Here is a 23,548-nt window from a genome sequence, read left to right as displayed (position 1 = left end):
GCTCCAGCACGGCCAGTTAGAGCTGGTGGCAGAGACAGGTGACACAAGTGAGCCTGCTCTGACACCCAGCTCCACCAGGGAGATGTGGAGGGAGGCATGGCAAGGCAGGCCCATGCTGCCTCCCTTTCCTGGAGCCTTTGGAGGGAGATGTCCAACAGAGCGTGGTCTTAGGCAGCTGTAACCTTGGTGGTAGACCCAAGATTGAGAAGGAACCGGGTCCTGAGCTTGTATGTCGCCCTCTTGTAGGCCAACCCTAATGCAAATTCCAAGGGATTGGAAAGGAGGAGGCACGGACAGGGAGCACCACGAAGTAAGAGGTCTCCTGCCACCCCACCACGGTGACCAGGGACTTGTCTCCAGCACAGGGGAAAAGGTTAACCTGGGACCTAAATTGGGGTTTCAGAAGTGTAGCTGTGTCCCTCGCTTATCAGTTTATTAAAGCCATCTTAATCTTCTTGAGTGTTCCCGAAGAATATTACCATAATCCTTTAATCCCACCTCTCCCTGGAGTGCCTGTAATGAGGGAGATGGGCGCAAGGCTTAGCTGAATGGGGACAGCAAGGCAGGAGGGGCCAAGCTGGATGGAAGGACGGGCAGGGAGCCCAACACCCAGCCTGGGCAACCATCGGCACTCCGTCCCTGCTGCTACCTCCACGGACACACGTGCTTTGTGAAGGGTGCCACCAGGAGCTTGGCACAGATGGGTGCTGTGAGCCAGGCTAAGAGCAAACGCCCTCTCCATCCTCTTCTGGTCAGCCAGAAGGAAGAAAACCCCAAACACACCCTGACCTGGGTCTGTCCCCGTGGCAGGACGGACCACGGGAGCTCGGCCCTGCGCTGGCCCAGCAGTCACAAGGGGGAGGCCACTTCCTCAATTACTTCTCTTGCACAAAGCCCCGGCAGAGGTACGTGGTTACGGGATGGGCATGGATCTGGTTTCTCTTGTACCAGAGATGTTAACAGGAAGGCCAGCATGTTTCTGAAGCAACCATAAACCTCACCAACCGGTGCGTCTACTTGTCTCACCAAGCTCGTAGCTGTGTCCTGGAGATCTCTACCCTCCACTCGTGGTCCTGTTCAGGAGCTCCTAGCTTCCTACTACTCAACACTTCCCTCTTCTCCTAGCCCTTTCCCACTTCTTTCCACTGCTGTTTCCTATTTCCATTCAAAATAAATATGGGCAGACGTGACCAAGATGAAGAGGAAAAGGGAAAAAAAAAAAAAAAACAAGAGGAGAACAGCCACAGTGCAGGCAGCAATTCAGTGGTGCTTCCCAGCCTGCAGGGGACACGCAGCAAAGGACCTCAGATGCACTGCTGCTCATCTCCCGAGGTATTTTGGAGACCAACACCTGCTTCTAGCAAAGGAGAACTTGCAAAATGAAGGAGCTGAAGAGCAGAAGTAGGATAGGGCTGGCTGCTGGTGGAGGACCTGGAGGTGCTGCGATCTGCCTCATGAGCCAGGCTGCGCAGAGGTGAAGATGTGGGAAGGGGCAAATCTGGCAATGGGGGTGCTGGAAGAGGCACCCACACATTCCTGAGCACAGAGCTAAGGGAACAACCCTGGGGACAGGCAGCTCTGAGCCCATCAACCCCCTGAGGAGCTGTGGGTGCCCCATGCCTGGAGGTGCCCAAGGCCAGGCTGGATGGGGCTGGGGGCAGCCTGGGCTGGTGGGAGGGGTCCTGCCCGTGGCAGGGGGTTGGGACTGGGTGGGCTTTAAGGTCAATTCCAATCCAAACCCTTCTCAAACCTGTTTCCAGTGTGAAACATGGCATCTCTGCCAAGCTCTCCACCCCTTCTTCATCCCCATCCCCATTTCTTCCAAGTCCTTCGGCACTTAGCGAGCTCCCCTCGGCAGGCTCGTGCCGTTTGAGGGATTCCTAAATCATGGGCCTACGGCTAATTATTATTATTTCGCAGCAGCAATCAGGGACGCGGGGCTCATTAACAAGTTAGCACCTCTGGTTTCCCTGGAAACCCGCAGCTGCCAGGCAACGGCTGCGGCTCCGGCCCGAGGCGATGCCACCGCGGTGCCTTCGGCTCCATCCCAGCCCCAGAGGGATGCTCGCTCCGCATGCCTCCAGCTCAGCGGGACGGGGCAGGACCAGCCTTTAGGAAACCCCGGGGTGCCTCCCCTTGCTCCATCCCATCTGCTTCTAAGCCCATCTACTGACCCCCTTCTGCTGCTCACAGCACATCCCGAACGGCACAGCCACCTCTCCCTCCTAGCAAGGGGTGCGGGATTTCTCCCACGGAGGGGGATTTGGAGCACAAATGGTCCCCCGGGGTGGCAGCAGGACGAAGCCGTGAGGTGCCTGCAGTAGCTGCATTGGAAGTGATGTAACTGCTGCCAATCCCTTAGCAGCTGATCAAGATCCCTTTAAAAAGCAGCACAAAAGATTTCTCTGCTGGAGATGGGAAAATGGAGTGTTTTTTTCCTCCTCCTCCTCCAAATGAGGTGAAAAAACACCATTAACCACATTCACTAAGCCAGACACGAAGTCTGCTTGCCCACCTCTCCCTGGAGAAGCTAAAGGGTGGGAGGAAGGACATTTTGTGACCCCCAGGAGCACAAAGATGAGACGGCAGCACCGGGTTGCCCCTCCATGGCTGCTGCCCTGTTCTCACCCTCCGAGACCCACAGGGGCTTTCCCAGGACAGACCAGCACCACACAGCCTCATCGATGCTCATCTCACTTCCCCATTCTCCACTTCTGACACACCATGGGCACCTTCTCCCCAAGCCAGGAGGCCCTCCCCGGAGGAGAGCCCCTGCACAACCCCTCCGTGCAGAGCAGCGTTGGGAAGGGGCAGCCTCCGCACGGAGGATGCTGGAGGGAAGGAGCTCCTCCATCGGAGGAGGTGGCTGAAGGTTGCACCAACAACTCTGGGTGGGCTTGGGTTCTGCTCCCAGAATGATTTCTGGAGATCTGAGTGCCGCTGGGTCAGGAAAAGCCAATGGGGAAGCACAGCAGGCTAAACTGCCCGAGTCTAGGTGACAAAGCCACCATCTCCTCCTCCTGGACTCGTACTTTTAAGATCATTTATATGTTTTTCCCCCATAGCATCAGCACAAGCTTCCATTTTAAAGCCTACAAAAGCCAGGACCGAAGGTTATCCCTGCCCAGCCAGCCATTTGCCCACGCTGAGGACGGAGTGCCCAGGCATGCTGCTTTCTAATACCAAAGCTATCCCATTTCCACCCTCCTCCTGCCAAGCTGAGAGATGGCCAGGCTCATGCCTCAGAGCCGAAAGCACCTTCCCCTTTGAGCAGCCTGGCATGTGTCACGGCAGGCTGGAAGGAGGAGAACATGAGGGGAACCCAGACACAGTGATGATTTCAGGGCCCTCGATCCCCACCACCTGATATCCCCACTTCTGCTGCATCTCCACTGGATAAGGCCAGCAGAGACCACTCCGTGGGCTTATCTTGGGATCTCCAGTAGCTTGTTTGCCTTTTTGCAATAGGTACAGACTGAGGCAGCCCAGAAAGGTATGCAGCTGGATGCTTCAGGAGGGCTGGTCCGGCTGCCTTCTCCCAGGACAGCAGACGCCATAAATACCTGCTGGATGCAGGTTGGGTTTCCTGGAGAAAGGCTTCCCACTATTTCCCACGACCCCTACGTGCTGAGGGGAAGAAAGACAAGGTCGGGCTGTGGTTCTTCAAGGCAGCAGGTCAAAACATCAGCAGCTATGCCACTCTGTGCCCACTGAAACTCTGTCTCTTCTTAGGAGACCCAAAATTCAACCGAAACGCTGATTTTCCGTGGGGTGACACATCCACCAGGGCGGTAACACGTGCTTTGCAAGGCTTTCCTGACCTGGCCCAAGGCTTGCTGAATTTCCTACATGCACACAATAGCTGAATTGTTTGGGATGAATTAGCACTTGTCAGCTGGGGCTCTACCTCTTGTCAAGACACAATGAGAAAGCACCAGCTTGGGGTTGCAAAGGATTACCTTTATCGAGAAAAGACACCCCGGACAGGCAAGGACCAAGCTGGCATCCCTACCCCACTCCCTCCTCCTGCCCTGGGGGCTGTGGTTTGTCACCGGCTGGTTTCGTTTGGTTAATCTGAGGTGACACAGGGGTCAGACAAAGGGTTTGGCAGCTCTCCCTCCATCCTCACCACACCAGACAAGCATGAGCCTATTGACCACGCTGCCCCGCAGCCCCTACAGCTCCTGGTGCAAGAAGTCCCACAGGCCAGCCTGTTAGCTGGGCACTGTGGCATCACATACCATGGGATTTTCTCAGTTTCAGAATGAATAAATAAATAAAGTGATGCATCAGGACATAAACCCAGAGCTTCCCCATCCTCCTGCCAGCTTCCACACCAGAAGGCCCAACTGGTCACTGGTGGGGGCCCCATGACTGTAAGCGTGTGTGAGCACACCCAGCCTTGTCCCCGGAGGGCTGACCCCAGCGAGGTGCCACCAGCTCAGCCCTCCTCACCTTCCCACCCGCCCGGCACGACTCCAGCGGAGCTCGCACTTATCTCTGTATCAGTTACTGCTGAATGAACCCTGCTCAGGTGCCAGACAAAGAGGCAGCCAAGCTCAAAGCAGGAGGGATTGCGAGGATGACACAGAATTACAGGCATCAGCATTCAGCAAGCAAGCGGAGAATGCACCGATCTATTTTTAATGGTACAATGCAAATGCTCGACAAAAGGATGTGTCTAGGGAGATTCTGCCTGGTCAGAGATTTGCATTCTTTTTTTCCCCCCTCTTTTTTTTTTTTTTTTTTTTTTTTTTTTTTTTCCCATCAGCCAACTTCACTGGGTGTGCTGGAGGTGCTCTGACCTTCTAGCACCCCACAGAATAATTCAGAGCGCCACCTTGGACATCCCTACAGGGTCCGCTGACCATTAGATGGGGTGTTAGGTGGGGATGGCCATTCACTGTTCGGCTTCCCTGCCCCACGTACACGCAGTGAACATATTTTCCACAGGCCAGCTTGCCCATCAGCAGTGCTGGCACCCTCTCCTCACCAGCTCTCCGCTCAGCAGCCGCCAGTGCCAAGCGAGGCTGGGGATGCGCCCGCCTGCTCCCCATGCAGGGCTCGTGGCCAAGCTGAGGGAGATGGCATGAATAACTCCACTCAAGATACGGCTCGAGCAGGACCAGGCTGCCATCACAAGCTCAGGGGTTGTTGGTGGCGAGGTGAGAACAGTTGGGGATGCTGCATGTCAATGGAAGGCCCTGGAGAGTGAGGGACCCTCGGTGTTTGGAGCGAAGATGGCCTGGATTTACCCAGCAGAGGCTGGGTTTCAAGGGGAGGTGTGCAATTGAAGCAGGGACAGGTTTAATGCGTGGGGATGGCTTGACTTGCTTGGAAAAAAAAAACAAACTGCAAGCACCTAATAAGCAGGCTGAAATTCCCACCAGGGCTTCTGCTGCATCAGCTGAATTACCGCTTGCTCGCTTAATACAGCAGTGCTCCTCAAAGAACCAAATCCCCTGCTATAAAACAAACAAACAAACAAACAAACAAACAAAAAAAAAACAACACACACAACAGGCAGATGAAAAGCTGTGGATGTGGGCACACCGTGCACCTATGTGCCAGCTGAGTAAGGCCAGGAGGCAGGGACAGAGCAGAAGGATGTAGCACGGCATTAGCAGCACGGCAGGACGGGCTATGGGGGCTGGATGCCAGGGCTGTGCCGTCACTGCAGTCTCCATACGGGATCAAAGCAGTGGTCTGCCTCTTTTCAGGTCCCCTCGCCATCGCCACCTAACCACAGGCATTTTACAACAGCCTGGGAGCAGCAGGAAGGCAGGTAGCTACAGAACAGTCATAGCATTATTTAGGTTGGAAAAGGCCTCAGGAGCAAACCCAGCCCGACCTCTGTCCCTCAAAGCAGGCCTGACTTCAACACCAGAATGGGTCGTCTTGTCCTTCTGGTCACCAAATAACCCGTTCCCAGTCATCAGCAGGCTCAGAAAGGAGGCTCCCATAACTCACCCTACAGAAATGCCACCCGGGGAACCTCCTCTGCAAATTGCAAGGGCACCCTGAAGTGCTCCGGAGAAATTCCTGAACGACATGAGGTCTCTGCCCCGAGAAACCCGAAGGCTTGGTTTAAAAGGAAAGTCACAACGAAGGCAGACGAGTCGTGCACATGCACACCAGGGTGGGTGAACGGGGATCACGAGGGCTTTCCATGCACAGCAAACAGCATGGAATAAAGACTTGAGAGGAACTGGAAGAAAAGAGAGAGTCGAGGAAGGGTTTCTAGCCCCAGATACCTTGCTGGTATGCTCTTAAATGGGGTCAGTGCAAAGCACATCGCTTCTTTCATACAGCACAGCCCCTGCACCACTGCTCCCTGCTTGCACTACCAGGCTCTGCACGCAGGGAACCAGTTCCCCGTGAGCACCTCCAGGTTCTCCCTCAGTCCCTGAGCTCCCACTGCACCTATCTGCTGGAATGCCAGTCCTACAAACAAGCACCGCTTGGCACTGCTGCAAACCAGAGGTCCTGAGCAGCAGCAACCCCCCCGGGAGCGTTCCTTGCAGCCCCCACAGGCTCCCTCCATGCTGGGGGTTCTCCTCTCCCTGCTCCGCCTGGCTCCGCGGGCAGCCTCAGCCTCCATTTCCCATTGGCACGGTGGGTTTTACAGCCCCCCCGTTCCCTCGGCTGTGCTGTAACCCTGCTCGCCACGCATGCGCAGGGCTCCCCGAGCAAGCTTTAGAAAAATCTTGAGCAGAGAGCTTGCTTGGCTCCTTATCTGATGGACGATCCCAGGCCACTTGTCTGCCTTTCCCAAGCCTATCAGGTGCCTCCTTCCCACTCGGCATCAGGCAGGACAGGTGTATCTTCAGAGACAAAATTTTAAGGCTTGAAAAACGGGTTTTAAAACCCAGAGGGCAGCAGGATGCCGAGGAGCGCTCGCCAGCTTTCCCCGCCGGGTGAGGACGGCGCTGAAGGTCTGGCTGCAGGAGCTCCCTCTGCATAGCAGCAAGGAGAGGAGCAGGGTGAGAGGAGGTCCCTGCAGCCAGCTCTCCTAAACACTGCTGTTCATCCCACAGTGGAGGGGAAAAGGCCCCACGCTTCCTAGGCTGGTCTTCCAGCTGCCCTGCCGGGCAGAGGAGCCGGCATTTGCAAGCTGCTTTTCTTTTATCACCCCAGCAGATTGAGTTTGCTGTAGCTGTTTGAGGATGACGGCGGTGTCCTACAAGCCCGGGCCATAAATCAAGGCTGCCAAGCACTGGAGCACCTCCTTTTCCTGCTCCCATCCCCGATACTGTGAATATGCTCTGCACCTGCGCGCAGCCAGGGCTTTGGGATCCGAGCCTGAACAGAGCTGTGCTGCAGAGAAACTAACCTCTGATCCCTACCAGCAGCCTCCCTTACGGGCAATGGAACAAAACAGAAGAGGAAGGCACCTTTAGCACACCCCGTGTTTGTTACGTGGATTAACGCAGCTGGTGCAGGGGGAAAGGGTAGGGATAGGTGGAGTAGGACCTTGCTCAATCCATCCCCACGCTGAGAGAGGTCATTTGGAGAAATCCTGCTGAGCCGCAGCCCCCTTTTGGGAGTGTTTTGTTTTGGGGAGGCAGGAGGTTGCAGGGTGAACCCTGGTTTTCTGTGGGCCACACGCTATGAGAAGCCTTACCCGGCCCTCTCAGGCATTTGGGCAATCATTATTGCGTTGTGCTGAATTTTAGGGGGCAAACTCTCTGAATGCAGGCACCTCAGTGGCTTTCTCGGCAAGGTGCCTGGCACCCAGCAAAAACATGCAGGGCATACAAACCCTGTGCTATATTTGCCATAATCTCCATGTGGTGAATCTCCTGCTGTGAATGCTCCTGAGGAGCTCGGTCTCCCAAGCCTAGCTGAGGCTGGATTCCAAAAAGCAGTGCAGGATCCAGGGCTTCCTCCTGTGTTCCCTTACCTTGCATCAAGGCAGGGACAGCCGCAAACCAGGGTGGGCTGAAGCGCCGTGTGAAAACCCCTTTGGTGTGCACCGCTGCCATCGCAGCAGCAGCGCTCGCAGACCACCCGCAGCCAGGTTTGTGCTGCCTGAACCGATTCCGAGTGATTCAAGCAGCACAATTCAAGAGCGATTCCAAGGCTCTGCCACTGCAGAGAGGCATCCCGGCATCCAGCTGCTGCTCGGCAGCCCCAAATGTCCCCTCTGGTCCCATCCGCTCGGGCAGCCCTCCCCAAACACACCCTGCCAGCATGGCCGTGCCCGTCGCAGCCGGGGAGAAGACATCCGCATAGCCCTCGTGGCTATTCCAGCCAGAAATCCCCCATCCATCCAGCTCTAGGTAGGTGGGTTTTCTTGCTGCAGCAGCTCATTTTGCTTTGGGAGCCATCGCAAGGAAAAACAAAGCAAGCCAAAACCTCTTCTGCAGCGCAGAGCATCCTCCCAGCACAGCCGCCCTCCGCCAGCTGACAGAGGCCGAACCCGTACGCAGCAGCCCCCGAGCATCCAGCCCCGAGCATCCAGCCCTTTGGAAAACAAAGCTCCCTGCGGCAGTGCCCTGAGCCTTTCGCCCTCGCGGAGGACCAGACAATGCGAGCCAGCCCCAAACACCGCTCCACGGGCAGGCTGCTTTCAAGGTTAACATGGCCCCTGGGCTGCCAGGCACGAGCCTCAGCATCGCCTGCTGCTCCCTGGGCTTCCCGACCGTTCCCTGAGGGGTCCCTGTCTTTGCACCCCAAATTAGAGGGGGTCACTCGTCCCTGCTAGCTGCTTGGGACAGGGACGGGCTCTTTGACACATGCTCATGCGGAGCTGCGCTGCCCGCCAGGGAGCTGCTGACACCGCCGCAGTGCAAACGACAAACGCATCCGTGCCCCAAAAATCCAAATATCCTTAACAAAACAGCACCGCACCGCGTCCTTCCCTCCGCCAAAACCGCAAATTACTGACCTGTGCACAGAGCTCCCCCAATGTGAGCTGAAGCACTGACATCAGCTTTTGCTGTTGCTCAGGAATTTAATTCTGGGGGAGGAGAAAGGGGTGGGGGGCAGAGCAGGAAGGAGAAGGAACTTATTTATCAATAAGGGAAATAATCACGGATCTTGTAAAAACAACCAGTGCTGCACACAGAAACCAACCTTTATCACTAGGTGATAACTTGGGGGGGAGGTCAACAGCTCCCCGCACCTCAGGGGAGGTCAAGGGGATGATTTCCAAGGGGCAGCTCAACTCGTCAGTCACTCGGAGCCACGGCAGCGAAGCGGTGCCGAACCCACGCCGGCCGCGTTTCAACGCCAAGGACACGGGGTGCCCCTCTGAGCTCTTTCATCCTCCCCAAACCCAAACGCTCCCCCCAGCACCGAGCCGAAACACCTCCCCACCCCACCCCATGCCACCCTACACCTCCCCACCCACCCCATCCCCTCGGGGACACCCACCTCCTCACCTCCAATGCTACCCCCGAACTCCCCATTTCGACGCTTTCCCACCTCATTCTTTTCTTTTTCCGTGCGTGCAAACACCCCTCCCCAATTTTTCCCACCTCCGGGCACCCAGAGGGGATGGGGAACCCCCCCGGCCGCCCCCCCCCGGCCCGCACTGACCCTGGCGGGGCCAGCCTCGCCGCTCCGCGGGTTTTCCGCTGGCGCGGCCGCTGGCGGTGCCGCGGGGCCCGCATCCCGCACCGGGGCGCGCACCGGGTGCGCACAGCTCCGCGCTGCTCCGCGCCGCTCCGCGCCGCCGGGAATGCGCCGGCGATGAGGTCATGCCTCGGGAGGGAGGGAGGAGGAGGAGGAGGGAGGGGGGGGGGAAGGAAAAAAAAAAAAAAAAAAAGAAAAAAGGAAAAAAAAAAAAGCGTTGACGTCACCCGCAGCCAATCAGCGCGGCAGGAGCTGGGCAGGGTGACGGCAGCCCCGCGGGCGCGGAGAGGAGCGGAGAGGATGCTAAGGGGGGTGCGCAGAGGTGGGGTATCCCCCACCCCGAAGTGGAGGGCAGGTGGAGGTGCTTTGAGGGAGGCAGCCTTCCCGCTGCCGAGATCTGGGTGTTAACAGCCAACCCAGAGGTTTTTTTGGGGTCCGGCCCCTGGTCCCCGCTGCCAGCCTCACCCAGCACTCCGCTGGTGGCCACCAAAGATGGACTAGATGGAGACCAACACAACACGAGGCTGATGGAGGCACGAGGATGGAGGCTGATATGGTGTGAAGGCTCGGCCTCAGCCTGGCCTCCATCATCCCACAGCTCAGCAGGACATGGAGGCCACACGGCCCCATGTGCAGGTGGAGGACGGGGCTGGGGGTTTGTCCTTGGACGTGGCCTGCCAGCTCCAGCTTAGCGAGGGATTAGGGTTTAGAAGCTTTGCTGGTGCTTAGGAAATGAAGGGAACCTTCCTCCCCACTGCCGATAGGGATGCCGGGCGTTTTGGAATTAACTCTCTTCTCTCCGAACACGTGGCGTCGTTTTTTTGTAGAGCACCAAGGGTGTAGAGCCCTGGCTGCTGGGACACACCGTGGTGCTAAAAATCTCACTGTCTCCTCTTCTGCTGGCACAAAAATCAGTCCAAAACGTGTTGGTGGGGAAAATTCTGCAAAACCAGGGTTACTCCACCACGTGCCTCTAAACTGTGTGGGTTTAGGTCCTGGTAGCACATCTGGTGGGAAGGTGCTGTGCTAGCACAGGGCCTTGCTTCTCTACCTGCTCTGGGGCACTCGTGGGTTAAAAAAAATAAGGAAAACCCCTTTGCAGGGGCAAAAGAAGGAAAAAAAGAAAGGGACAGGTTGAGCTGCTAATTCCTGCTGAGATCTGACCCACAGAGCAAGCAGCGAACAGGAGGAGAGGGGGAGATGCTCCTCCGGCCAGGGGACAGGGGGGACATGGCTCTCATGGGAAGCTCAGGCCCACGGCTGGGCAGCTCTCCTACACCCACTGCTGCTGTGCTGGGCTGGGGGGAGAAAGCAAAACAAATGATTCACAGGCGCTAAACCACTGCCAGGATTGCAGGGGCTGGGAGCAGGTGGTGAGGGAGGCTTGCAAAACTTCACCTGACTCCCAAAGCCTCGAGCGAACCCGATTTAGATCCCAACCCCGTCTGACCTGAAAGTTGTGGTTATGGCTACGCCGACAAGGGCTCCCCGCTCTGCGATTCCATCAGCACGGAGCTCAGCCGAGGGCAGAGCTTGTGGGGGCTCATCCATGCTCACCAGACCCTCATCATCCCTATGTCACACAGGGGAAATGAAGCAGGGAGAGCTGTGACGGTGCTGTGATGGTCACACACGGGCAGAACAAAGCAGCGTCGTGCTCCCGGCTCCCATGTACCAGATGTGAAGCCATTGTCACCGCCAGGGGCCAGGTCCCCCCCCCAGCATGCTCAGAATGAGCAAAAACACTGGGGCCAGTTGCTCGTTGCTCACGGGGAGCGCTTTATTTCGGATAAAAAGCACTTCAAAAAGAATTCGCCCTCTTCGCCTCACTCTGCTTTTTCCTCTTCCCCAGATTTCAGGCGCATCTGAAGATTGATTGCATCCCAGCTACGTGGTTTGAATGCAAGTTGCGCTCGCACATGTAATAGATTTTGCTAAAACGTTTTCCAAGACCCGTAATTGCCATCGCAGGCCAAGTGCGAAACTAAAAACCGAGAGAAAGAAACTGCTGCCAAACCGACGAGTCCGTCAAAAAGGAGAGACTTGTTCACCAACCTGCACTTGCTTTAAATGCACAAATATGTGCATTTTTTACTCTCGGCTGGTGCTCTGTGCCGGGCTATTGGTGCAGCCTGCGTGGAGGAGTGATGCCCGGGGGAGCCCTGCTCACTGCCTGCCTCCTGCAAAGCCCCAAACGGTGTCACCGCGCTCTGCAGAGTGCGTGAGCAGGCCAAAGCCCCAGGCAGCATCATGAGGCAGCCTTGTTTCTTGCAGGGAGAGCTGCACAGCGTATCTATCCGTCTTGGTTTCCCCGAGAAGAAAAATATCTACACGTGCCCGGCGTGGCTCAGCACTTCCAGAGCACTGGCTGCGGCGCGTGCACAGAGCAGAAGCAGCGAGCGCGCAGCGGGTCGACTGCAGCAGTGTGAGGCTGGGGGTCTGCACACTGTGCTGCTCCTCTCCGTGCTGCTGCAGCGCTCCTTCTGCAGCCCTGGCTCTGTGCTGCCAGGCGCTGCTGCCAAAGGGAGAAGGGGAAGGCAGCACAAAGTTGTGCGTTGAGTAAATTCCCTTGGCACAGAGCAAGGGTCAAAGGCAGGGGATGGGAGGAGCGGGACCTTTGTACCGGGCTTGGAGCAAGCACGCTGCAGTATGCAAAGCTGGTGGTGGCAGCTAGCTCTCCTAGAGGCTTTTGTGGAGACAACCCTTAGCACGGCTGGCCCTTCTCCCTGCAGGCTGAACTGCTGTGGTCACTCACGTGGCTTTGCCCTGGAAAGTGAGGCCGAGTGAGGAATTCACTTTTTGGCATGCCAGAAGCTGCCCGGGGTCACGCTCACACCTCCGAGGGCAGCAGGAGGCAGAGGACGGGGCCAGGGGAAGGAGAGAGGTGCTAAATGGTTTGGTTTCTGTACAGCCAGGCCTTAAAAAAGGATCCTTGCCCCATGCGCCTTGGGGACAAGGCATGGTCTTCCCTCTTTCTTCTCCCACTGCTCCTTGCTGCGTATGAACCAGCCCGGCTGAGCACAGGGGTGAGGGCTCTGTCAGCTCCAGACCCTTTTTCCCTGCCCCTCTGCAGGTTTTTGTTCAGCTGCTCACCAGTTGCTAGGATTTTGTTGTTGTTGTTTCCTACGTCGCTTAAATCGTTTTCACTGATGAGAGCATCTGCTGCCATCTGTGCCTCCCCCTCCTTCCCCGCACCGGTCCGGGCGGCGAGCTGGGTGCCGCAGGATCTGTGCAGCATGATCCTGCCCCAAATACCAGCATGGGGAGGGGAGCAGAGGCAGCTCCATCAGCACCCCACTTCTCCCCCTGCATCTGCAGGTCTGCAGTTCCAGCAGTGCCTCGGTGCCCAGCTCCCACGCCCGACCAGGACCCAGTGGCACTTGGCGTGGCTGCAGCTCTGCGAAGCCCAATGAGACAGCTCTGAAAACACAGTGGTGAAGGGACTTTGGGAAGGCCCCCCCTTTGTGCTGTAATTTGGGTGTCGATGCAAAATCAGGGGCTGGCAGCTCTGCCCCCATGGGAACGCAGAGCTGCTGGGCCGGGCTGGGAAGTCACTACCCGAATGAGCCGCCAGCGCCGCGCTGCAGCTTGCCCTATGTATCACAGCCAGCCCGTGTAGATGTAGGAGAGCCATGGGGTCACGTTTGCTGCCGGGAGGAAATCCAAACCAGTTTAACCCAGCTGGGATTTGCCTGCAAACTGGCTCGGCAGCCTTCACACGGAGGTGGCATCACCCAGCCCGGGGCTTGCGTAAGCGCGGCTGTGTTTGCTCACACGCCAGGGCACCCACACCCCTCTGCCCCGTGCGGCCTCGCAGGGTGATTTTGAGAGGTTCCTGGTGCCCAAAGCCACCTTCTCATCCTCCTCGGCTTGCTGGCAGGGCTGGGTTGCAGGGATCACGGCGGAGCGGTGTGTGGGAGCCCTCTGCCTGCATCCCGCAGCACGGCCGCAGGCAGGCAGGAGCTGCAGCTCCTCGGTCTGCAGAGACCACAAGGAGCAGATGTTGGTCCGGGAAGGACCTCGTGGTGTGTAAAAAGTCAGCTCCGTGTCTCCATCAGCCCCTGCTGGGTGGTGGAGATGCTCCGAGGTCCCCCCTGAAGCCGTTTCTTCTCCAGGCTCAGCCTCTCCTTCCCTCACCAGCCTTGGCAGCCTTTCCTGAGCCCCCACCAAAAGCCTGTCATGTATGGGGGCCCCAAACTAGGAGCAATATTTTAGGCACCACCTAACAATACTGACTAGTGACAAATAGTCCCTTTCCCCCCGCCCCTTTCCCATTTCCCCCCTCTTGAGCTAAAGAAATAGAAAAAAAAAAGAAATCCTCATCAACCTGCCAAGCAAAATTTCCTGGAGGGATACAATTAAATCTTCATGTGGCAATGTGACCATCGCTCCTTCCCGATACCAAACGGCTTCCCAAGCATCTGACGGCTCCTCTCTTCCTCCCCCTCCACTCGGTTTTCGCTCCTGCTGCTGAATGCAACAGAGGCTGCGGCTTCGCAGCCAAAAAAAGGTGCGAGCTGGAGAGCGCCCAGCGAAGTTGTGAGTGGCAGAAGTGAAAAGGCAGAGAAGCAGCCCTTGAAATCCTCCCTTCTGTTATGTTGGGTGGCAGTCTTGGCAAACCCTGAAATTCCAGATTTTTCCTGCACAATTGGGAAAAAAGAAAAAAAAAAAAAACACGATGAGAGTACCTGTCATATTTGGCTGCTGCTTTTCTTTCCTTTGTTCCATCAAAGACAAAAATAAAAGATAAAATAAAATAAAATAAAATAAAATAAAATAAAATAAAATAAAATAAAATAAAATAAAATAAAATAAAATAATAAAGACAGACCCGATCAATTTTCAGGGTTGCAGCGCACCTCAGCCCTGTTACAGCACACTTCAGCCTTGGCACAGAGATGCCTCGTACAAGGTGGGTGTTGCCAGCAACAAATAATAAACGTGAGGGCTGCTGATAATAGTCCACCCCGTCCGTCCCTGACAGTTTGTGCATGCAAAAATGCTGCGGAGTCAGTGCTGTGCTCCCCCTGGTTCATTAAAGAGGCAGTCCGTCGGGGGAAGATGCTGGCAGCCCATTTGTCACGCCCGTTAAAGGCAGGAGAGGCTGCCTTTGGGTTGCTTCCCATTTTTGCCAGCTCTGATTTTACCTGACTTTTTTTTTTTTTTTTTTTTACATGTGCCGAGCAGGGTGAGCGGCTGGGGCTGGCTCCCTGCAAAACCACCGCAGGGCTCGCAGAGTGCGATGCGCTTCCCCAGTTTTTGCTAGTTCAGGAGGTGCCTCCTGCTTTAGTCCTGCAGTGACACCTAAATCTGCCCCACACGTTTTGGGTTTCAGGCCAGGTCTTGCCATTCATTAGAGGCATTTTTCTCTTTCTCTTCATGCGCAGAGCAGGAGAAGGGAGGACAACCCGAGGAGCCAGCACAGCAGACCAGACATCGGAGGTATCTTTATTGACCGTCTTACAGAAGTACAGCAGCACTCGGTTTAGGGGGTGTGCGACTTCCCCAGAAGGTGCCTTCCTTCTCAGCACTGTGGGGCCATCCCAAGGAGAAATCTGCCCTTTAACACACTGGACTTCATCCGGAGGTTTGGGGGCTCTCCGGGGACAGTAAGTTATTTCAACTGGCGGGTGAAATTCAACAAAACTGCATCAGAAAAGGAAAATATAAGGTATGTGGAAGGGTGGTGGGCAGCCTGAGCATGCTTGACATGCTCTGAGCCTTGCCATCCCTTGGGGTCTTGGGCACGTTGCCTTCCTCCCACCACCTTGCACCCCGGCCGTGCCCCCAGCCCTGGCTGCAGCCCACAGAGCCCCAGGGCCATACTGGCAGCTGCGAGCCACACTCAGCTCTCAGCTCCGAGTGCCCTCATCACACAGCTTTATTTGCCATAAAATAAGCTTTGCTCGGTCTGCCTTCCTCCCTGCACCACTGTACCAGCGAAACCCTTTCCTACAGCAGCCCAAATGCTGTCTACGGCCAGGAAGAGTAGGCTCAGCTGGGCTGATAAACTCGTTTAACTTTTATTTATGTGTTTACTTTTTTTGTTTGTTTGTTTTTAATCAAGGTGGAGTTGTTTTATTTTTTTGTGTCCTTGCTACAGGAAACAACTGCAGACACTTCTGGCATAGAGGCATCCTGGCGGCGGCCGCTGCTGCTGGCCTGGCGCTAGTAGTCAGTGAGGGGGTACCGCAGGAAGATGAAGATGAGGATGATGCAGAAGGTGGCAAGGGCTGAGCTGGTGATGTTAAAAAGCCGGGCAGTCTTGGCATCTTCCACAGCCCCGTTTAAGTCATTGAGGAGCTTCTTATCCCGGACCTGAGATAGAAAAAAGAAAAGAGAAGTAATTGGGAGATGTATTGTGCTACTGTGCGATACAGGAATAAAGTACTAAAAAATAACAGTGCATCCCCAGGGAGAGCTGGGTGCTGCAGCATCCTTCCCACTGTGCTATACCATTCTGGCAGCTCCGGGGCTTGCATCACCTGGGCCATAAGCTGGTGTCTTGGGGCGTTTGGGTGCCCCCTGCTGCACCGAGGCGCCCAGCGTGCAAAACTGGTGCAGGATCCGACCACAGCTTGAGGGCTGGGCTGGCAACCCTGGGGTACTGAGCCCCTTCTGCATCTCTCCTGCAGCGGGGGGCATCTCCACCGTTGACTTCCAGCCCTAAAGCACGGGTGCTGTCTGGTTATCCTGCAGGCTGGGACACCTGCGGGCTCATCTTGGGGTGGGTCTCCAGCTGGGTGTGTGGCCACACTCCTCCGGGCTGCCAGGCAGGGAACGGGGTCACCAGGCAGGGGATGGGGTCAACAGGCAGGGGATGGGGATGCCAGCAGCAGACCCCAGCCCAGGGGTGCTGCCCACCCCTTCCTAGCAGGGCTCTGTGCCCCTCTCCAAACCTGCAGCCAGCCCTCGGCAACTGGAGCGCAGAGGCCATGGGGTGGAAGGAGCAGGGCCTTTTGCCCCTTTTTGCTTTTCCCGCAGCAGGGTGGGAGCATCCTTGGGACTGTGCCTCTCTCTGAGCCCCCAGGGCCGTGCCGCCGTCACAGCCTGCTCTTGCTGGGGAGCAGGAGCGAGCTGAACGCTAGGTGTCGGTGGCAGGCTGTGAAATCCCGCAGCCAGCCCCAGAGTCCTCCTAGAAACATTGAAAGCCTTTTATCGACCGGGAGCTTTCTGAAAACATCCTGCGACGCATTCAGACCACGTCTCAGCCACTTTTTTTCTTTTTTTTTTTTTTTTTTTTTTTTTTTTTTTTTTCTCCATCCCTCCCGCAGTGCTGTCCTGAAAGCCTGGTGCCGCTTGCCCAGCACGGGGGCGGGCAGCAGAGCCCCTCGGTCCCTCTGGGCCGTGCTGCTTTGAGGAACCGAGTCCTAAAGACGGTGCTTCCAGCTTTGGAGATGGCCCCAGGGATGGCAGCAAGCCTTCAGCGGCCCCTTTTTGGCAACCGCGTGTCTGGGTTGACTCGCCTTGGGAACATTTCTGGGGATTTCTCATCCTCCTGAAGGCCTGAGGAGATGCCAGAGCCCCTGCAGCACACGAGAATGAAGAAAAGGTGTTTCTTGCTCCAAACTGGTTGTGGTTGAAGCCTGGAAGCTGTCTCCTTCCTTCCCAAGGTGGGGACAGGTCCCCAGAGTCACACCCCCCCTCTCTGAGCCCAGATGTGGTGTTTCCTTAGTCACAGTCACTTTTCTCATGGTCATTTTGACCTTACCACCTTGCTGGAAATTATTTGGGCGTTATGGCCCTGCTTCCTAGGGAGATGACTGATGGCTCGGGATGCTTACCCTGCACCTGCTGGCCGCAGGGCTCCCCCAGAGCACTGCACGGTGGCTCTCTGGAGACCCCGCCAAGGCAGAGCTTAGCTCTGACCCAGTTTGGCAATTTCTGCTTCCCTTCTCCGTGCCACCAGCACAAGGTGGCGGTGGCCTTTCCTCCACCCCTGCTCAGCTACCACCTCCCTGCTGCTCACCTTCTGCTCCTCCATCCCCAGCAGGCTGGTCCCCAAGGGCTCTTTCTCTCTGCTCTCCCACCTGCATCCCCTGCCCTTCATCCCCTTGGGGTTTTGCCTTCACCTTCCTCTCCAAGCGGTCTCCTTGGCTCCCACAGCCCCGCTCCTCCCCTCAGCTCCTTCAGCCCCACTCCACGCCTGCACCCACCCAGGTGCCTCTCTTCCACCGCACGCTATGTGCAAGCCCCCTTTTGCATCCATCCCTGCTGCTTCCCGCTCCCTTTCCCACCTCCTTTCCCTGCTCCCAGGCTCAGCCCCTCTCATTTTTAGGAGCTGAGAGCTTGCCGGGTGGGTGCAAAGTGCTGCGTCAGCTTCCCGAAGGAGACAAATGGTTTGTTGATAACGAGTCTAAAGAGGCCGTATTTAAGGCAGCCTGACGCTTCGCAGTCAGCCAGCAGCTGGTTGGATGGGTGCTTTGGGAAGAGGCTGGTTTGCCTGTAAACCCGTTCCCAAGCAGGGCTCTGCTTCCCTCTGCATAAGGAGCTTTTTGCTCTGGAGGGCATCCTTGGGTTTATTTGCTCCGTGGATCACCTGGGAGCTTTCCAGCCCACGTTTTGCCCTCATGCCATCACCTGGCTCTTGCCCTCAGTTTCTCTCCCCCAAAAACACTTTGCTCCTCCTGAAGAGCAGGCTGAGAGGCACTCCCTGCTCCTCAGGGATAATAAATACCTGGGATTTCTGCCAGTCCGCTTCCACTCGAGAAGGTCAGCGGGCAGCAAGAGGGGGCAGCAAAAGGGGACAGCAAACAGCAGCACCCCCGGCAGGGTGCTGAGGGGCAGGCAAGGAGAGCTCGGGTGGCTGTGCCGGGCCACCCTGCATCTCCAGGCGGCAGGAAAACTCCGAGAGCAACCCCACGGGCTGAAGGAGCCATGAGAGCTTCTTGCTTCCTCGATCTCCTCACAGCCCAAGCGAAGCTCCCTGATCTGCTTCCAGCGTGTGCTGAAATGGGTGGGAAGGCGGCCGCGTGCTGAGGCGCCGGCTGGAGCACCTCCAGGGCACAGAGGAGCCCCTGATTTATTAGCAGCATCAGCAAGGTGAGAGCAGGTGACGTTCATGGCTGCGTGCCGTTTGTGATAACAAAAGCAGCCCTTCCTGAGGTCTCCAGATGCGTGAGTTATTTAAGGGAAACGGAAAAGCCCTCACCGGGGAGCTGTGCCGTGCCACCAGCGCACAGACTGCAGCTCGACCAGGAAACCTGGGCTTTGCCGGCCAGGGGCTCTGCCTTCAGAGATCCCAGGGAGGGCTTGGGGAGGGGAAGCCCTGCCAGCACCCTGCTCGGGCCCTACAAAGCCCAGAAATCCCCCAGGAGCTGGGGTGCAGCTTGCTGCTGCCCACTGCCCTTGCGCCTGGCTGCAGAGGGACCCGCAAAGCCTGGCTGGCTGCAGAAGAGATGAAAACAACAGGATTCAGGATAAGTGTCCCTAACATCCTGCCTGGTGGGGACAGCGTTACGGGAAGGTCTCTGCTGCCTTCCCCAGCACCCCAGGGGCTCCCCAGCCCAAACCTTTTGCTGCCACCTCCGTGTCCCCATTTCTTCCCAGCCCCGCAGCAGTCTGAGGCACCAAGCTCTCGCCAGCCCTCCTGCCATGTGCCAGCTCTGACCCGTGTCCCCGAGGGACATTTTCCTGGTGTTTTCCCCTCTGGCAAGGAATCACAGATGCTGGAGAGCTCCCAGAGCAGAGCAGGACAGCTTCTACATGCTCAGCACTGTCTGTGCAGGGACCACCACGGCCACCCCACAGTTACTGCTTCCCAAAAGAGCCTGCCTCAGCCATCTTCTATTTTCCTCTCCCCGATTCAGGGCAAATTTGCCCGTTTCTGTTCCCCGTCACCAGTTATTTGCTTTCACACCGGATTTTATGCCCTCTAGACTTTTTGCAGACGCTCTGTCCCGGCGTGGTGCTCCAGCCCCGGGTTACTTCTGGGCTCACTCTGGGGGGAATCGATCTGTTTCTGTGGCGAGGCCGCCCCGCACGCCGGCCTCCCGCTAAGTGCTGCTGGCAGCAGGCAGCAGCCAGCCCGCTGTCCCCGAGCTGACACCAGCGGGGCCACCCCGCAGCCTCTGGGCTCTCTGTGTGCACATTTGGCTGGTTTTGGGGCAGGACAGAGCAGCCCCATGCCCTTTCCCATAGCCACCAGGTGCTCTGGTGCCCCAATCCCACATCCCAGCCGGGCAGCTCCCCCTGCAGCTTTCCTCTTTTGGGGTTTTTAATACGAGAAAGGGCAGGAAGCAATGAGGCAGGGTCCCCCTGGTGCTTGCCGGCAGCTGGGTGATGCTGGCCGGCGGCGTCCCCTCACTCTGGCCCCACAACATGATGCTGTGGGAGCAGGACCCATCCTGCTGAGCTCTCTGACTGCCCCCAGGAGGGAACCGAGCACCGGAGTGCATCCAGCACGAGCTGAGCCCCCCTGCAGGGACCCCCCTATTGCTGTAGATGCCCCTGGGGACAGCGGGGACAGCCCAGACACACCTTCCCCACCCAAACCAACACCCCCAACTCCAACACACGTCCCCATCCCAGCACCCAGTGGGTGCATCCCCTCCCACTGGTGGCAGGGATGTGAGGGACATCCCAAAGCTCTCCCCCTCCCCGTCCCTGTCCCCCCTCCCCGGGGCGCTCGGCACTCACTTTGAGCGAATAGGCCAGGGCGATGAAGCCGAGGCAGCAGAAGTTGAGGTACACGAAGTTGAAGATGGACCAGAGATAGTAGTCGTTGACCTCGGTGGTGTCGGGGTAGATCTCGATGACGGTGGTGGGGTTGGTCATGGTCTTCTTCTCCACCGAGTGCTTGCACGGGACCGCCGGCCGCAGGCTGTCCCCTTTGCAGCCCTTGCTCTCCATCAGCCGCGCGGCGGACGAAGGGGACAGGACGGGGGACGCCTGCCGGAGGGCCGGGGGCTTGGCGATGCAGGCGAAGCAGCCCTGGGGGGGACCCTGGGGGGGCCGGGGGGGCCAGGCCGCCCCCTCGAAGGGGCACGGGGGGCCCAGGGGGGGGTCCTGTGTCCTCTCCGTGGTGGCGGCCGCCGCGGCGTCACCGCGCTCTGCCCTGGCGGAGGGAAAAAGGGGGGTGAGGGGAAGGGGAGACGGGGCGAGGGGGTGCGGGGGGCAGAGCGGAGGGGGGGACAGAGAGGGGAGATGCAGGGGGGAGGCGGGAGGCAGAGAGAGGGAGCGGGTGGCGGAGGAGAGAGCGGGCAGAGGAGCGAGGGAGCGGGCAGAGGAGAGGATGGGGAGGGCAGGAGGAAGGGGAGGGGAGAGCAGGGGACCACAGAGCCGTGGCTGCATCTCGGCGAGGGAGAAATCGGCGGGGGGAGAGGGGGGAATTACGGGGCAGCAGAGAAAGAAGGGAACAAACCGAGGCGTGGGGAAACGCTCGGGAAGAGTGGGGGGGCGGCGGTGCTGCAGCGAGAGTTGCCAGAGAGCCGCGCAGCCCCCAGCTCCTGCCCGCAGCCCTCCGGCTGTCCGGCTGTCTGTCTGTCCATCCGTCCAGGCCTTCTGCTCCCCGTCCCATGCCGGGATGGGAGCGGGTTGCTGGAGGCCTCCGCGGGGCTTTACCGGGCTATGCGGCGGAGCTGGCTCGGTGCGGCACAGCAGCTGCGTCCTCCCCGCTCCCCCTCGCTCTCTCCTGCTTTGGTTTTATTATTACTATTATTAATAATTATTATTATTATTATTTGCTGAGCCCTCATCTCTGTGGGATTCCTGATGGGGTTGCGTTTCCCAATCCCTTTCACCTGCCAGCAGTTCCCCCCCCCCTCCCCTTTTGGAGAATATCGTGGCCGGAGAGGAGGAGGAAGAGGAGAAGGAGGAAGGGGAAGAGGGGACGAGGACACAGGATGGGGAAGGGGGGGTTGGGAAGAGGTTCCCCTCCCCTCTAAGCCCCCCCAGAGCCGTGCAATTAGCAGAGAGCAGTCCACCTCTCGCCGCCCGTCTGTCCGTCCATCCGTCTCCTCGGAAGGCATGGGGAGGAGAGGCAGGGATACTCACGGGGAGGGATGCGGGGAGCCGCAGCATATCCGGCTCAGCACTGCCTCTTCCTCGCTGCTGGAGCCGGGGGAGGAGGGGACGGCAGCGCCGGGGGGGTCCCCAGCAAGGGGGGGGCACACAGGGGTGGGGGGGGTCAATGGGCAGCACCCCCAGATGTGCTCCATGCAGGAGGGCGATGAGGACACAGTGTGGCAGGAGCAAAGTGGGGCAAAAAGTGCCATCCGTGCCCTTGGGTGGATGGAGAAGGGATAAATCCTTCAGGCACTGAGCACCTCGTGGGGTTGGCTGCAGGATGCAGGGCGCGCGGCCACGTTAGGGGAGGGCAGTGGGGGTGTCACAAAGGCTGGAGTTGCCCAGGAGGACCTGGCCATGCCCGGGCTTGGCACGGGATCAGCAAAAGGCTTTTGCCTCCAGTTGCCAACCATCCTGGGAGCCAAAACTTGGGGTGCTGAGGCTGCTTCCCCTGGGGATGCAGTGTTGGAGAGCTGCAGGTGCGGCTCAGGGATGGCGTGCAGGACATTGGGAGGACGTGGCGGTGGCACGGGGACACAACATGCCACCCCGTGCAGGTGGCTTTGCGGTGGCAGCTGGGGCGCCAGGGAAGGACAGCAGAGAAATCCCAGAGAAATCCTACAAATGGATTTTTTTTTTTTTTTTTTGCAGGACTTTGCAAGGCTTGTAAAGAAGCCGGGTAAAATAAAAGTCTACGCGAGCATTACCTGCAGGCGAAGGGAAATCCTCTGTAAGTGCTTTAAGCCTACCCTCAAAGTGCTGAGCTAAGAAATAGTGACTTGATTCACTTGGCTTTTTGCAACCCGCAGCTGTGCAGAGCATCCTTCCTCCAGGAGGAACAGTGAAACCCCGGGTAGGCGGATTGCTGACTGCCCGAGGAGATGCTGCTGCCCCATGCAAGCAAGGAGAAGGTCCCAAACACCACGCTGCTGGGTGTGTGTGTGCCAGAGGAGAAACCAGCTGGAAAGCCAACATCCTGAGAAGCAGTCCCGGCTGTGAACTTGGGGATAAACCCTTTAAATGAGCAGGATTGCAATGAATTTTGGATTGTACCATTAATTCCCCTCCTAATGGTAACGAATTGCAAGGTCCTGGGTATTGGCTAACCATTCAGGGCCCCAGAGTGAAAAGTCAATCTTCAGCATGGTAAAAAATGATCATCAGGGAGCCATGTGGTCCCCCAGAAAATTAGCGTCTTTAACAGTCACTAACGAACTGGAAAATAAGGTAAACGATGAAGGGAAAACATCAGCAGATGCCATTCATTTGGTGTAGCCAAGCCTGCATAAGGCTGTGGGGACATAAGCGAGGTCAAAGCCAGGTGGCTAAGGGACCGGACCTCCGCACAGCTGACTCCCAGCATTGATCAGAAGGAGGGAACAAAGCTTCCTCTTGCTCCGTGATCCCCCAAATTCCATTCATGCCTTTCCCCTGAAGCGTACAGGACTGCTGGCCCAGATGGGGCACAGCCCCACCTGTGTCTCCGGTCCTCCTCCTTCATCGGCTCCTCCACCTGCAGACAACAGGTTTGCACCAGCTGAAGATGAGCCTGGTGTTTATTTGCCTTGCCAGCGTTGGGTGCTGCTCCTCTTTTTAGCATCAGGCAGGGATGGAGGGCAAGGAGAGGAGGAGACGTCAAAGAGGGGACCTGGAGGAGGTGGGTGGAGGTGGCAGGGTGGTGCTGGGGAATGTGGCACAGCCTGCCGTGAATGGGATGCTTTAAAAAATGATGTGGAGAATAAAAAAAAAATAAAAAATTCTGCATTATTTGAACACTACTCCTATTTTCTATGGGTCTTTAAAGTTCGCATGTACAAGCCCTCCACCTTAAGCACTCTGCAACAGAAAGATGTTTCCTGCCCCAAAATAATTCTCCTGTAATGGAGCCGCTCAGGGCTCATTCCTACCCTCCCTAGGAAAATCCCCAGTGGGTTGCTGAGCCTCAGCAGCAGCAAGGTGGTCT

General features: G+C 57.4%; 2 protein-coding genes across 4 annotated transcripts in view; both read right to left on the bottom strand.

Annotated features, from left to right (window-relative positions):
* Positions 1 to 9,634, bottom strand: part of DUSP8 (dual specificity phosphatase 8) — a 38,920-nt gene extending 29,286 nt beyond the window's left edge. Inside the window, exons 1-2 of one of the 3 annotated variants that reach the window (XM_032188253.1) lie at positions 9,544 to 9,634; positions 8,891 to 8,962 (exon numbers count right to left, since the gene is read on the bottom strand). The gene's annotated coding sequence lies outside the window, so the exon portion shown is untranslated. Of the gene's footprint in view, positions 1 to 8,890; positions 8,963 to 9,078; positions 9,247 to 9,543 lie in introns of those variants that run through there. The other 2 variants (XM_032188254.1, XM_032188252.1) reach the window with 2 other exon arrangements.
* A 5,372-nt stretch (positions 9,635 to 15,006) lies between these two features.
* IFITM10 (interferon induced transmembrane protein 10) lies at positions 15,007 to 21,561 on the bottom strand. Its single transcript, XM_032188573.1, has 3 exons — positions 21,504 to 21,561; positions 20,218 to 20,635; positions 15,007 to 15,897 (listed from the first exon to the last, which is right to left on the bottom strand). Exons 1-3 carry the CDS (start codon positions 21,527 to 21,529, stop codon positions 15,748 to 15,750), a joined length of 594 nt encoding a protein of 197 aa, XP_032044464.1. The 5' UTR covers positions 21,530 to 21,561; the 3' UTR covers positions 15,007 to 15,747.
* Positions 21,562 to 23,548: the final 1,987 nt, after the last annotated feature.

Source organism: Aythya fuligula, chromosome 5 (assembly GCF_009819795.1).
Source record: "Aythya fuligula isolate bAytFul2 chromosome 5, bAytFul2.pri, whole genome shotgun sequence".
Taxonomy (NCBI): domain Eukaryota; kingdom Metazoa; phylum Chordata; class Aves; order Anseriformes; family Anatidae; genus Aythya; species Aythya fuligula.
The sequence above is the reverse complement of the archived record's forward strand: the minus strand, read 5'-3'. Positions and strand labels throughout refer to the sequence as shown.

What these genes read in the sequence shown, in the direction of transcription:
- IFITM10 (XM_032188573.1), bottom strand. Translation starts at nt 21,529, where the DNA reads ATGGACGGACAGACGGGCGGCGAGAG. An exon ending in GGACAGACGGGCGGCGAGAG is followed by an intron (nt 20,636 to 21,503) that starts GTGGACTGCTCT and finishes TCCCTCCGCCAG; the next exon opens with GGCAGAGCGCGGTGACGCCG. An exon ending in CCCTGGCCTATTCGCTCAAA is followed by an intron (nt 15,898 to 20,217) that starts GTGAGTGCCGAG and finishes TTTCTATCTCAG; the next exon opens with GTCCGGGATAAGAAGCTCCT.